General features: G+C 47.0%; 1 protein-coding gene across 2 annotated transcripts in view; it reads right to left on the bottom strand.

Moving 5' to 3' along the window:
- The window catches only part of CCAR1 (cell division cycle and apoptosis regulator 1), a 135,072-nt gene that overhangs the window by 11,920 nt on the left and 107,966 nt on the right, over positions 1-15,186 (bottom strand). Inside the window, exons 16-22 of one of the 2 annotated variants that reach the window (XM_073585880.1) lie at positions 14,872-15,057; positions 14,602-14,793; positions 11,163-11,387; positions 9,602-9,698; positions 2,856-2,947; positions 1,906-2,052; positions 146-266 (exon numbers count right to left, since the gene is read on the bottom strand). In XM_073585880.1, coding sequence (XP_073441981.1) covers positions 146-266; positions 1,906-2,052; positions 2,856-2,947; positions 9,602-9,698; positions 11,163-11,387; positions 14,602-14,793; positions 14,872-15,057 — 1,060 coding nt within the window. Of the gene's footprint in view, positions 1-145; positions 267-1,905; positions 2,053-2,855; positions 2,948-9,589; positions 9,699-11,162; positions 11,388-14,601; positions 14,794-14,871; positions 15,058-15,186 lie in introns of both variants that reach the window. The other variant, XM_073585879.1, reaches the window with a different exon arrangement.

Genomic DNA, 15,186 nt, shown 5'->3' with positions numbered 1-15,186 from the left:
CCTTTTTTTTTCCATTCACTAAGTGTCAGCCTCCTGGCGGCAGTAGCATACACCCACAGTCCTGTGTCCCCCAATTAGGCGAAGGAGAAAAAAAATAAAAACAAAAACCCCAGCAGACATTGCCATTGCAGTGGATTACCAGTACCTAGAATGTCTTCCTGGTTGGAATCCAGCTCCTCGTGGCTTCCGTCATCAGTACAAGTGTCCGTTAGTTTGCGGTAGTAACAGGATTCTTTCAGCATTACTTTACTAAAGAGTTTTTTTACCTGTAGGAAAAAAATATTTGAGATTCACTGATGTCTTCTGTTTGTGTGCAGTTTCCCTCTGTCTGAAAACACACCCAGCACGATACTACACACTGTATGGTAGAGGTAGCTATATGTCCTTCAGTTCAGTATGGCATCTGAGCACTACAGACATTGGACCAATGGAGCTTTTATAAATATGGCGTCAGACAATATCCAAGCTGTAACAATAAGTAGGAGTGCAATAGTATTGCATTTGTAGTGCATGTCTGATTCATGTGATGAAAAAGCTCCTGGCTTATGTCTCCAAGGTATTCAGGACTCCCATTCACCCGATAGGGATCAGTAGCGGGGTCTAGAGTTGAGCGACTTTGGTCGGATCGGGTTTCATGAAACAAAATTTGTTTCAGATGAAACTGGTCCGACTAGGGCAAAAAAAAGTCTGAGTTTCGTCCGAAACCCGACCCCAATGCAAGTCAATGGGAAATAAAAGTTGGCATTGAGCGGATGACATTCATCCACTCAATGCCGACTTTTATTCCCCATTGACTTGCATTGGGGTCGGGTTTCGGAAAAAAAACTCCGACTTTTTTTGCCCTAGTCGGACCAGTTTCATCTGAAACAAATTTTGTTTCATGAAACCAGATCCGACCAAAGTCGCTCAACTCTAGCGGGGTCTCTTTGGCCTCCACACAATTCTTTAACGTACAGAAAAAGTATAGCCCATTAAGCTAATATTCAGAGACATTTCTTTAAAAATATATAGGGCACAGTAAAACTTAGGGCGACACATGCCACTGCCTATGAGTACTACGAATGCACTCTGAAAATGCAGTGTGAATGCTCCCTAACCAGCAGCTAATCGAGCCAATGACCCACTGCATTATTTGCACTTTCTGTTGTTTGTTTTGTAAACTTTTAATTTTTTGTCTTGTGCCATTCGCTGACATTTTCTGAGGCCAAATTCATAAAAATGTCGCACATGGTTGTTTACTTTTTTTTTTCCAAAAAAATTGCAGCGTACAATATGATCACTTCAAAAGGGAGGACCTGAGTACATTTGCAACAAAAATGTATGACTTTTTGAAAAGTCGCAAATAATGGATTAGGGTAAAACATCTGTAAACCCTTAACTATGCCCACAGTGGCAAACTTAAAAAAAAAACAAAAAAAAACAAAAGCAACCCAAAAAATGGAAAGTTGAATTGGGTGCAAACGAAAAATGGGTGCAAAGCAAAAAACAGGCGCAAATGCAATAAAGAGATTTGGAACAAAAAATAAACATAAGACTTGATATTTCATGAGTTAATGAACATGGATCGTTAATACAGATAATTTGCAGGACTATATGCTATTAGAGGGGCTGCCCTCTATCCCGTGAGCTGTTTTAGCATGTTGGGACACCACATTTGTACTTCCAGATTAAAGCCCCATCTGTTACGTGGAACAAACTGCTGCAAACAGCACATTTGCCTCCGAAAACATTTTACATATCTGTGCAATGCTGCAGGAAAAATCGCTGACGCCGTGTCCTATTCAATAACTCACTAATGGCTGATCTGTGGATTTCCCGTGGCAGCATCTCCCACAGTCAGCTGAACCTTGGTGACCCACCACATGAACCCCACCTATGTGTTTAATGCAGGCAGAGATCATGTACCTGAGCCCGAGAGAGATGCAGCCCAAGAGTATAAATTATTTCTTCCAAATCCTTCTCCAATAAGTAGCCACAATGGCTTTGATCAAAATATACAAAGGCCATGAGCAGATCTTTATTCATTGTAACCATCAGTTTCTTCTCCTTCTCCTGAGAAAAGAATAATAAGTCAGGTGAAAGTTATAAAAGTTGCAGAGGAAAGAAAACATTTGAACGTCCTGGTGAAAAGAGTGGACTTGAGAGATAAATAGTGTGATCCTCTACAGAGAGATATACAGATGGATCTAGCTAGATGGGAAATAATGGCATCCATTCATAAATATGTAAAATGTTTATCATACACCCGCTCTGACCACTAGTGGTTGTACAGTGCTTGGATTAGGAAAACAGGGAGCAGAGAAATAAGGGAAGGTTCACACATTGTGTTCCCAAAAATGACAATTTACTGAAATCAGCGTATCTTTCTCTACATTATGATGCTCTCATATTAGGTGGAAAAACCCTGATGAGAAATTCCCTTTAATCAGCTGCTGCTGGTGAACAGAAGCTGTATACACGAAGTGGTAGGGTGCTTTTTATCAATACTAATTATTATTTTTGGTTATAGGGAATAAATTGGGACACAGAACCTAAACAGCTATTGGTCATAAATGCAATAAAAATACCGTAGATGTCACTGTTTTAAGCAATACCAATGTAGAGCTGCAGTAAGACGTCACACCAGATCCTTGGATGGAAGGCTTGTTTATAACAACCTCTGTAGGCAAAATTTCACCCAAGTAATACAAATTGAAATATTTTGTAAATCAGAAATTACCCTGAAATGTCCCATTACAGTACAGAGCTTGCTGCTGGGACTGGTGAGGGTCCCTGTGGTCAGACCCGAAGGGATCATCAAGTTATTACCCTGTCCAAAGGCCATTAGGAAAATGCCCTTTGTCTGTGAGAAGTACCTTATCCTTCGGCCATTCTTTTCTGCATTTGGTTTCTCTTTTGTCGTCACGTTTATCTTTGATGCTAGAGTCATCGTCATCATCATCTCGGTCTAGGAGAAAATAAAAAACAGCTTCAACTTTTGCCGTTAATCACATGTAAACGGTATATGCTTTAGCCATATTTTAGGAGATCCTGTTCGGCTATACCAGGATACCCATGTTCATAAATTCAGTGAAATCTACAGGAGACATCCATCTAAAATTGCATTGGACTGGCATGAAATAATAATGCTACAGCATGAATTGTGCCTATTATTCCTCCTGGAAATACATTGACCGTGGTAAATTTCCATTACCTTGTCAATAAGGTGCATCTCTGCACAATCTGATATTGTCATAAAGGATTAGATATCAGCAGTGTGTAGGAAAACATCCACAACTAGTAACACCCAGCTGCTAACTTATTCATACATTTCCAGGAGGAATAACGGAGGAACAACCACCAAGAAAGGATTATACTTTTTCTTCTATATGGACATTGCAAACCTTAACAGAAAAGCAAGATTTTGGGTACTCACTGTAAAGTCTTTTTCTCGGAGCCTTCATTGGGGGACACAGGAAACCATGGGTGTACGCTGCTGCCACTAACTAGGAGGGTGACACTATGCAAAAAAGGGTTAGCTCCTCCCCAGCTGTATATACCCACCAACTGGCAGAAAGCTAATAAGTAAGTGAGAAAACAGTAGAAGTAGAGAACGTAACAGAAACAATGTAACAGATAAGAATAGAACCTGATACAACAGTAAACAAGGGCGGGTGCTGTGTCCCCCAATGAAGGTTCCAAGAAAAAGATTTTATGGTGAGTACCCAAAATCTTGCTTTCTCTCTTACTTCATTGGGGGACACAGGAAACCATGGGATGTCCCAAAGCAGTCCCAAGGGTGGGAAGAAGTATAATACCCTCAAGTCAGAGCTCAGGCCACTGTGCTTGCAGGACCTTTCTACCAAGGTTCACATCCGATGAATCATGAGTGTGAACCCTGTAGAGCTTAGTAAAAGTATGAATGGAATCCCATGTGGCAGCCTTGCAGAGCTGAAAGGCCGACGCCTGATGGTGAACTGCCCAGGAGACCCCTACCGAATGCGTGGAGTGTGCCGTGATCCTCAGTGGGCATGCTCTACCTCTAAGCTTCCAGAACAGTGGAACGGATCCATTGAGCATTGGTATACCTGGATGCAGGAAGAACCTTTGGTGGACCCTCTGAGATGATGAACAGAGAATCTGAGTGCTGGAAAGGCTCAGTCCTGGACAGATAAAGACGTAGGGCTCTCACTAGGTCCAGCTTGTGTAGCGACCGTTCTCGGGGTTGAGAAGGAGACGGACAAAAAGATGGAAGTACAATATTGTCATTCAGATGAAAACCAAAAAACACCTTAGGAAGAGAGAAAGGAACCGGACGTAGGACCACTTTGTTCTGGTGAAAGATCAGGTAAGGAGAACGACAAGAGAGCGCTGCTAGCTCAGAGACCCGTCTAATTGAAGCGTTAGCGACCAGGAAAGTGATCTTCCAGGAAAGGAATGTGGAAGAGATCTCACACAGTGGTTCAAACTGAGACTCCTGTAAGATGTCGAGTACCAAATTAAGATACCAGGGATCCACTGGGGGCTGGTAGGGGGAAATAGAGTGAGCAACTCCCCTGGATGAATGTTTTCAGCTGTCGGCAAATGGCCAAATTCCTTTGAAATATAACTGACAGAGCCGAAACTTGTCCCTTAACAGAACTAAGGGACAGTCCCCGGACTACAGACCCAACTGCAGAAAAGACAGGATGAATGGGAGGATGGAGCGATTTGGTGAGTCTCACACCAGCAGAAAAATGCCTTCCATGTTCGGTAGTAAATGTGGGAAGACGAAGGCTTCCTTGCTTTAATCATAGTCTGGATGACCTGATCGGAAAACCGAGCTGATTTCAAAACCACGGCTTCAACAGCCATGCCGTTAAATTGAGCAACTGAGAACTCTGGTGGAAGAGGGGCCCCTGCGACAAAAGGTCCGGGCAAACCGGAAGTCTCCACGGCGTGTCCGCTAGGAGGTTGACCAACTCTGCGTACCAGGTTCTTCATGGCCAATCTGGGGCGAAGCGGATGATGGGAATTCCCTCCGCTTTTATCTTTTTGACAACCCTGGGGATTAGCGGTAGAGGTGGAAATAGGTATGAAAGGGAGAACTGTGCCCAGGATATCGCTAGCGGGTCGCGAGATCTGGACACAAACTGAGGAACCTTGTGGATGAGTGTGGACGCCATGAGGTCGACGTCCGGAGTCCCCCATCTGAGGCAGATCCTGTGAAAGACTGACGGATTCAGAGACTATTCGCCTGCAGCGAGCCCCTCTCGGCTGAGAAAGTCTGCCGCCCTGTTTTCGATTCCTGGTATGTGAACAGCGGAAATTGCTGGAACATTCTGCTCGGCCCAAGACAAGATCCGAGTGAGCTCTGACATCACTGCCCGACTTCAGAGTTCCCCCTTGGTGGTTGACGTACGCCATCGCCGTGGCGCTGTCGGACTGGACTCGATTCGGACAGAATATTGATCAGGAGGGAAGATTCCTGAGCTGACCACCGACCCTGGACCGTCAAAATCTTGGAACACTGCTCCCCAGCCAAGAAAGCTGGTGTCAGTCGTTACTATGCTCCAACGAATGGGAAGGAAGGACCTCCCGAGATGGACCGACTAGGAACAATCCCACCATTTCACGAACTGCTTTATCCGCGGGGGAAATCGAGACCACCCTATCCAGGGAACGGATCGACTTGTCCCATTTCGCCAGAATGAAGAGTTGGAGAGGACGCGTGTGAAGCTTAGAAAACGGAACTGCTTCCATTTAAGCCACCATCTTGCCTAGTATGCTCATGCAGAAGCGGAGGGAGCGGGGAGAGTAACCTCTGAGAGACTGTACTCTGCGCATGAGAGCCAGAGATTTTTCCTTGGGTGGGAAGATCTTTGCTTGGGCAGTGTCGAAGAGCATTCCCAGAAAAACAACATGTTGGAGTGGGATCAGAGAGGACTTTGCGGTGTTGACAATCCAGCCCAGCCGAGTGTCCAGGGTGATCTGTAGACTCTGACACGCCGAGGGGGTTGCGGACTTGATGAGAATGTCGTCTAAATAGGGGTTGATGGAGATGCCCCTGCTGCGTAGAATGGCCATTGCTGTCGCCATTACTTTGGTAAAAACTCTGGGGGTGGTGGCTAAGCCAAATGGCAGTACTGTGAATTGGAAGTGAAGTCCCTGAATGGCGAAATGAAGGAATCTCTGGTGCGGGGGAAAAATGGGAATGTGCAGGTAGGCATCTTGAATGTCCACCGAGCAGAGGAATTCCTCTGGCTTCATGGATCGAAGGGACTCCATCATGAAGTGACGCACGCGTATATATTTGTTCAGCAGTTTGAGGTCCAGAATGGGACGAACTGAGCCGTCCTTCTTTGGAACCACAAACAGGTTGGAATAAAAACCTGAGAAGTGCTTTTGTGTGGGAATGGAGACGATGACGCCGGTCTTGAGGAGGGAGTCGATAGCCTTGAAAAAGCCCGGAACCAGAGAGGTATTTTTCGGTGGACGGGACTCGAAAAAGCGAGGACGAAGGAGAGTAGAAAACTCTATCCTGTAACATTAGGAGACGACATCCCGAACCCAGGTGTCGTTGATTACGGATAGCCATTTGTCCCGAAACTGAAGGAGACAACTGCCCACCCTGAGAGACTTCCCAGGTGAGGGCAACCAGTCATGCTGAGGAAAATCTGTTGGTGCCTGATCTAGAAAACCGGCGTTGAGTAGGTCTTGAGTGCCAGGTTGGGGCTGGCTTAAAGGTGGGTCCTTTCCTTTGTTGACGCACTGGGGACTTGTCCTGTCGGGGGATACTCTATGGTTGACACCTCTGAAAGTAGCGAAAAGGAACTGTGCGACGGGGTGTACACTTAACCCTTGTTGTGGTAGAAGCGTACTTTTTCCTCCAATGGCACTGGAAATTATCTTGTCCAGCTCTTCCCCAAAGAGACGAGAACCATGGAAGGCAAGAACTGCGAAGGACTTCTTTTATGTGGAGTCCGCGTTCCAGGCTTTTAGCCATAGGACCCTGCGGATAGTGATGATGTTGCCGACTGCTATGGATGAGCAGGCGGCTGCATCAAGAGACACGGAAAGAGGTTTTTTTCCCGCGTGGCCAATCTGGTCCGCCAGATCTGCCAGCTCATCGGCTAGGACACCAGCGACAATACCTTGGCGGAGATGCTTCGCCCAGGCAGAGACTGCCTTGGCCACCCAGGTAGCCACGAAGGACGTGCAGAGGGAAGAGCCCGCAGCCTCAAAGGTGGACTTGGCCAGAGACTTGATGTGTCTGTTGGATGGTTCTTTTAGAGATGAACTGTCAGAGAGAGAAAGTAAGGTCTTTGTGGCCAGCAAGGAGACCGGAGGGTCCACTGAAGGAGATGCTGCCCACTTGTTATGCAAGTCAGGCTGAAAAGGATACAGGATGCTCATGCGTTTTCTTCTTTGGAAACGTTTGTCTAGTTGCTGCCATTCCACTGCGAAGGTCCTGTTGAACTTGTCGTGGTTGGCAAAGACACGGAGAGGACGCTTTGTTTTTCTGAAAGACAGAGTCTGTTCAGAAGGAGAGAACTCAGAGTCTTTAATGTTAAGAGTCTCAGTAACAGCGACAATCAAACTATTCACCGTGTCACATAGTATGAAGACCTGTACTGAGTCCAGATCTGAATCTGACTCAGAACGTGGGTCTGAATCTAGCGCCTCTGGAGCGTCTGATGAAGGTGACAGGGAGGGAGCTGAAGTCCTGGAAGGCGGCGATTGAGATGATGAGCTGGACAGTGAGCTAATGCGGGCGTGCTTTTTTGAAGTTCTGGACTTCCTGCTAGGGGAATCCCTTTGGGTACGTGAGGGGTTAATAGCCGACAAATCCGAGGGGGGTAACTGATACCCGCTAGCAGGGGCAGGATTAGGAAGCCATTCCAAAAGCAAGACCAAAGTTAGGTCAGCTACCGATGGAGATAGAGATGTCACCCACTCAGGAGGGGGCGCACTCTCATTGCGAGCAGTGGGGGGGCTCCTGGGAAGACATATTAGATGGTCTGAAATTATGGCAGAGGGATGAGGTCTGACCAGAGAGAAACTTCTTTTTACAGGAGGAACATGCGAAGTGTGCTTCAATGGAAGGAGGGTGGGAGTGAAGCTCCCTAGAGTTAGACTTTGAAAGAGAGAGAGTGAGGAACTATGTGCCAGGGGAGATTTGCTAGAGAGGAGAGCCGACCCCCCCAGTGACAGAGCCTACAGACCTGGATCCTGGCCGGGAGCAAACCGATAGGCAGAGCTGCAGGGGTAGCAGGATGGAGTCCGAGAGCTGCGGTATGAGGCTGCAGAGCGGCGAGAAGATGGCGCCAGATCGTGGGTGGAGCCTGTAGAGCGCGCATATTTCCAGCTCGATTATGGCAGGGAGGGGGGGGGCCTTGGGAGGCGTGCAGTGTAGGTAAAAGCGTGCAGTCTTGCCGGGCCAGGGGAGAGAGGGCCGTGTTGATAGGCCGGAGGGGGTGGGTGGGGCCAAGTGGAGCATCGACGCGAGTGATTGGCTGGCCGGTGGGAGGCGTGGCCTAGCTCTGTAGTTGGGCTAGAAAGGAGCTAGGAGATAAATTTGTGCCGGGGAGCCGCAGGGCGCGGTAGACACTGCGGATGGCTGAGGGAACCAGGGATGGAACCGGAAGGCGGCTATTTCGACGGACGCTTATACCCCTGGTCGGGATCCCTTAAAAATATTATATATATATATATATATATATATATATATTTTTTTTTTTACATATGGAGCCCCCCTGCTGCCGCATGGAATACCTGTGCTGAAGATCCGCATCCCTCTTCGCAGAACTGGCGCCGGAAGACGGACTTGCATGCAGACCTCTGGGCCACTGAAAAGACTTTGATGGCTATCGGGTAACAATTCCGTCTTCCTACCACTGAATGACCGGCTCTGGAGGGCGGGCGGCGCTGGGGAGGTAGTGGCAAGGATCGGTCCACATCTTCTGTCTTGTGGATGCCCAAAACATGCTTGAAGTGTTAGGAGGCATGGGGTCTTGCCTTGTAGACACGGGAGGGCACAGTAGTGACACATTCCCACACTGTGCTCCTGGTCTCTAGGGGGAGAGCGGAGTGAGCGGTTACACTCCGTCGCCCAGATCACAAGCTGAACCTGAAAAATAGAGATGATTAATAAAAAGCAACCACCTAAAGGTAGATACGGGGCTGAGAGCAGCCGTGTCCACCTCCTACTGACACTAAGCTAAAACTGATTAGCTTTCTGCCAGTTGGTGGGTATATACTGCTGGGGAGAGCCAACCCTTTTTTTTCTGCATAGTGTCAACCTCCTAGTGGCAGCAGCATACACCCGTGGTTTCCTGTGTCCCGCAATGAAGCGAGAAAGAGACACAACAAGAGCTGACAGACAGAACAAAGTACATTTTACATAATGTTTAAGAAGGGCAGTTATGGAGACAATCATTTCTGCTGCAGGCTCATGTATTAGTACAAAAAATCCTACAGATCTTGTCCACAGTAACTAGCCAGATCATGGGAGCAGCTGGACCATATAAATGACATATGGAAACTGCAAGGATCAACGCCTCAGTCTCAGCCAGCACGACACAATAATCAAGCAGTAAAATGAGCTTAGCCATCATCATATCAATCTGACCGTCATAGTCACCATCATCCTCTTCTGCTCCGATGGGTTCATAATCATCTTGGTTATCATCATCTATTTCTTCATCATCACGGTAATCTTCTCTTTTTCGGTCCTCCTTCTACAAAATAACCATCGTTACTATATGTGGTGAGCAAACAAAATAACACAGCTAAGCCTTAAAGAGGTCGTCCCCTACATTCTATAGTGCCCCCACTGATTTAAACCTTGTAAGGGAGTATTTTTGTAAATACCTCTTGATACCTCAGTCGCGCTCACCCCTCCTGACTGACTGGGCTGTGGGCGGTGTTTCACTGCACGTCACAGCCCAGTACCCAGACCGGGCTTGTAGGTAATGGAAGCAGAGAGAGGGAAAGCGCGTTCTGGATACTGGACTGTGATGTGCGGTAAAGCTCCGACCACAGCCCAGTCAATCAGTGGTGGTGGCGGGGGAATCAGGGTGCGTGTAGCTGGGTCACGCCAGGGCAAATGCAGGAGATCCGGGAGTTGATGTGACATCAGCAGAGCCTGTTGCCGGGGTCACACAATGCCGAGTGAGTGGTCAGCAATAGCGCTGCTCACAGGCAGAGAGGACAACAAGAGGTATTTACAAAAATACTTCTTTACAAGGTTTAAAATCGGTTGGGGCATCATACAGTGGACCTCAATAAATAAAAGGGTGCTGGTATGGAATTATGCTTTCTAATATAGTGAACAGTTTTTTTTTTTTTTTTTTTTTTAAGGCTGCATCCTTTTTGCAGACTTAAAGGGAAGCTGTCACCCATATTTAGTGATATCATGTAAAGATAATCACCCAATTGCGCGTCCCATAAGGATTCTATTAGGCCTTTTGACTCCCCTCGACCCCGCACCTTTGAGGCATAAATACCTTTTTTAGCTTGTTGGGGATGCATGCAAATCGCCGCGGTCCGGTCCGATGGGCGTGGCTTAGTAGTCTTCTCCCCCCCACCCACCTCCTCGGCTTGCTTCACGTAATCTTCGTCTGTGAATACCACAGACGCCGTTGGTTTCCGCGCTTGCGCAATGTAAAGGCCCCGGCGCGTGCGCAGTATGCTTTGCCCAACTGTGGGGGAGTCAAAAGCCCTACTAGAATCCTTATGGGACACACAATTTAGTGATATCTTTACATGATATCACTAAATACGGGTGACAGATTCCCTTTAAACTGCTCTGAAAACCAACGGCCCGGTGGCATTTTAGGGTAACAAGGCGCCCACACTTCAAGGGTTTTATTCATATCTTCAAAGATGGAATTTGGCTGTAATAACGAGCACTTCTGCTATTTACTGCTATTTAAAATTTGAAGCCATTATTGAGGCATTAATATTTCTCTTTTGTTTCCAGCTTGTCTTCTAGGAGACCGACCTTCTCTGCTGTCTAGCTTGGAAGCACTGTGCTAAAGCTGGCCAGTATGAGGAAGTACCAGCTAAGGTCCAGCAATCTCAATGAGCTTCAAAGCAGTGCTTACAAGCTAAATAGTAAAGAGCTTGTAAGCACTGCGCATGTTCTGCTGTCTAGTTTTCTTTCTCTTAAAGGTTCCTAAAGAAACAATGTAGGTCTATACCTTTCTTTCCTCTCTTTCCTCCGATCTAACTTTCTCATCTGAAGATTTTCGTCGTTTGATTTTTGGTTCATCTTCTTCCTCATCTTTCTTTTCTTTTTTCTCTTCCTTCTTAATCTTCTTCTCCTTTTTCTCATCCCGTTCAGGCAGAGCTAAAAGCTCCTTGTATATGCGGATTCCAAAGTCTCTCTGAAGCATTTCGTTGAACAGCTCAGCAAACAGCGACACCTGGCAAGATGTACGAAATACGAAAGTGAAAATCTGCAAGGATCCATTTATACAGAGGCAGCATATTGGCATAATATCCAATTACCATATATACTCGTGTATAAGACGAGATTTTCAGCCCATTTTTTGGGGCTGAAAGTCCCCTTCTCGGCTTATACACAAGCCATATACCTGGGGGTTGGCGGGGGAGGGGGTGCGGGGGTGTCAGAGATCATACTTACCCCCCTGGCGCGGTGTCTGCAGCCCCCCCACTTCTCCACTGTCTCCCTTCCTGCCTTCAGCGGTCAAGTGGAACCGCTCATTAAACTCATGAATATCACCTGTCTGGGGTCCATCGCTGCTCACCGCTGTCTGCTGCTTCCTGTGTCCGTGATATTTAGGCAGCAGGGGGCGCGGTGACGTGGTTAGTGCGTGCAGCGCCCTCTGCTGGCTGAACAGTCACTGACAGGACGCGCAGACAGCGGTGAGCAGCGATGGACCCCAGACAGGTGAATATATCAGGTGCCAGGTCCTGAGCAGGAGAGGTGAGTATGGCATTTTTTTTTTTTTTGCAGCAGCATATGGGGGCATAATATATGAAGCATCTTATGGGGGCACAATACGGGGGCATAGTCTATGGGGCAGCATACGGGGGCATAGTCTATGGGGCAGCATACGGGGGCATAGTCTATGGGGCAGCATACGGGGGCATAGTCTATGGGGCAGCATACGGGGGCATATTCTATGGAGCAGCATACGGGGGCATATTCTATGGAGCAGCATACGGGGGCATATTCTATGGAGCAGCATACGGGGGCATATTCTATGGAGCAGCATATGGGGGCATATTCTATGGGGCAGCATACGGGGGGCATATTCTATGGAGCAGCATACGGTGGCATAGTCTATGGGGCAGCATACGGGGGCATAGTCTATGGGGGGGCATAGTCTATGGGGCAGCATATGGGGCATAGTCTATGGGGGGGCATAGTCTATGGGGGGGCATAGTCTATGGGGCAGCGTCTATGGGGCAGCATACGGGGGCATAGTCTATGGGGCAGCATACGGGGGGGCATAGTCTATGGGGCAGCATACGGGGGGGCATAGTCTATGGGGCAGCATACGGGGGGGCATAGTCTATGGGGCAGCATACGGGGGCAATCGTCTATGGGGCAGCATACGGGGGCATAGTCTATGGAGCAGCATACGGGGGCATATTCTATGGAGCAGCATACGGGGGCATATTCTATGGAGCAGCAAACCGGGGCATATTCTATGGAGCAGCATATGGGGGCATATTCTATGGAGCAGCACATGGGGGCATATTCTATGGAGCAGCATAGGGTGGCATAGTCTATGGGGCAGCATACGGGGCATATTCTATGGAGCAGCATACGGTGGCATAGTCTATGGAGCAGCATACGGTGGCATAGTCTATGGGGCAGCATACGGTGGCATAGTCTATGGGGCAGCATACGGGGGCATAGTCTATGGAGCAGCATACGGGGGCATATTCTATGGAGCAGCATACGGGGGCATATTCTATGGAGCAGCATACGGGGGCATATTCTATGGAGCAGCATACGGGGGCATATTCTATGGAGCAGCATACGGGGGCATAGTCTATGGGGCAGCATATGGGGGCATAGTCTATGGGGCAGCATATGGGGGCATAGTCTATGAGGCAGCATATGGGGGCATAGTCTATGGGGCAGCATATGAAGGCATAGTCTATGGGGCAGCATATGGGGGCAGTCTATGGGGCAGCATATGGGGGCATAGTCTATGGGGCAGCATATGGGGGCATAGTCTATGGGGCAGCATATGGGGGCATAGTCTATGGGGCAGCATATGGGGGCATAATCTATGGAGCAGCACATGGGGGATAATCTATGGAGCAGCATATGGGGCATAATCTATGGAGAATTTTATTGGGGTATAGTCTATGGAGCATCTTATGGGGGAATAATCTATGGAGCATCTTATGGGGCCATAACCTTTATGGAGCATTATATGGGGCATATTATTCTATGGAGCATCTTATGGGGGCATTATTAACCTTTGTGCAGCATTATATGGGGTGTATTTTGTATGGAACATTTTATGGGGCCCATCATGAACTGTATGGAGCATTATATGAGGCTCCTGATTCAATATGGATATTCAAAAACATTTAACCTACTGATGTCTCCATTAATTTTACTTTTATTGGTATCTATTTTTATTTTTGAAATGTACCAGTAGCTGCTGCATTTTCCACCCTAGGCTTTTGTGGCAAAATTATACACAAGTATATACGGTACTTAATGATTGCTGGGGATCCAAAAATTAAGACCCCCCATCAATCCAGAGCCAGTTTATTGCTGGAGATCCTTCACTCATGTAAAGCAGCACCCCGGCCTCTCAGAACTTTAGCAGGAGTAAGGGTATGTGCACACGCTGCGGATTCCGCTGCGTTTCCGCAGCGGTTTTGGCCGCTGAGGACCTGCAGCCGTTTTAGCTGCGGTGTACAGTACCTTTCAAATGAATGGTAAAAAAAAAACGCTGTGTAGACGTTGCGGAAAAATCCGCGCGGATTTGCTGCGGTTTTGAAACCGCAGAAAGAATTGACATGTCAATTCTTTCTGCGGAATCCGCTGCGGGTTCCTATCTCCACCATTGTGGAGATGGTGAATCCGCAGGACCAAACCGCAGGCAAAACCGCAGATAATCCGCAGGTCTTTTCTGCGGTTTTTGCAAAATCCGTGCGGATTAGTCCGCAGCGGATTCCGCAGCGTCTGCACACACCCTAAGGATATGTTCACACAAGCTCATTTTCGATCCAAGTGCTATCCATGAAAAATGGGCAGCAATCAAATCAATGTTATTCTATGGGGCAGTGCAGGTGAGTGATTTTTGTTCACGGATCAAATCTGCGTGTTAATAATAATAAAAAAAAAAAAAAATTGTATTTCCAAGTGTCGGGATGAGACACGGCCATTCATGTTTATCATTTCACAAAAAAGATTGGATTCCATATAGCCTTTGATTTTTAGAATACATTGCAATTCTTTAACCTAAGAAACTATTTAATCTTGTAAATTTTTAATAATTACTGATGTAAAAAAAAAAACCAAACAATTGCAAACCAATGACAATTGTGAAGAAAAAAAATCGTGCAAGTTTTCAGGATGAAATTAGAACGATTTTTTATATGATTGTGTGAATCCGGCCTAAGTCAGTGTAAAAGCTGTACCTCAAATGAGTGCTCTTTATTGTCCTCTATCCGGTAATCCAGGAGGACGCTCAGAGACATGATACTGCAGTCAAACTTCCCATTCTTGGCGGACCAGTTTGGATGTACAATAATCGCCGGCTCATCGGGCAATAAATATCTTTTTTCTCGCCGCTGACGCTCCATTTCTTCTTGACGTTTCCTTTCTTCTTCCTAGTAAGAGAAAGGCAGAGCATGTTACGGTCAATGTGCACCAAAACAATATGCCACTGAAGATGATGGGATACGAACCTCCTTGTCATCCTCAGATTTATGCTCTTCCTCCTCCTCGTCTTCTTTTTCACATTTTTCTTGCTCCTTTTGCTCCTCTTTTTGTTCCTCAATGCGTAGCTGCTTCGTTAATCGGGCTATTAGCTGAGATTTTAACCCTTTTGAGCTAAGATTGCGACTTTCAAGCTCTTTACGCAGATCATTTACCTGAAAGATTGTAAAAGTCACCCACTGGGAACACAATCTGAAGTACTTAAGAGCTTTATGGAGATTTGCAGTCCTGACTGACAAAATTCCATGTTTAGCCTAGCATGTCAGCCAGTGAGCTGGAGAAGT

This window comes from Dendrobates tinctorius, unplaced genomic scaffold (assembly GCF_039654945.1).
Source record: "Dendrobates tinctorius isolate UK_male_01 unplaced genomic scaffold, ASM3965494v1 ptg000089l, whole genome shotgun sequence".
Classification (NCBI taxonomy): domain Eukaryota; kingdom Metazoa; phylum Chordata; class Amphibia; order Anura; family Dendrobatidae; genus Dendrobates; species Dendrobates tinctorius.
This window is presented reverse-complemented; position numbering and strand designations above follow the sequence as displayed.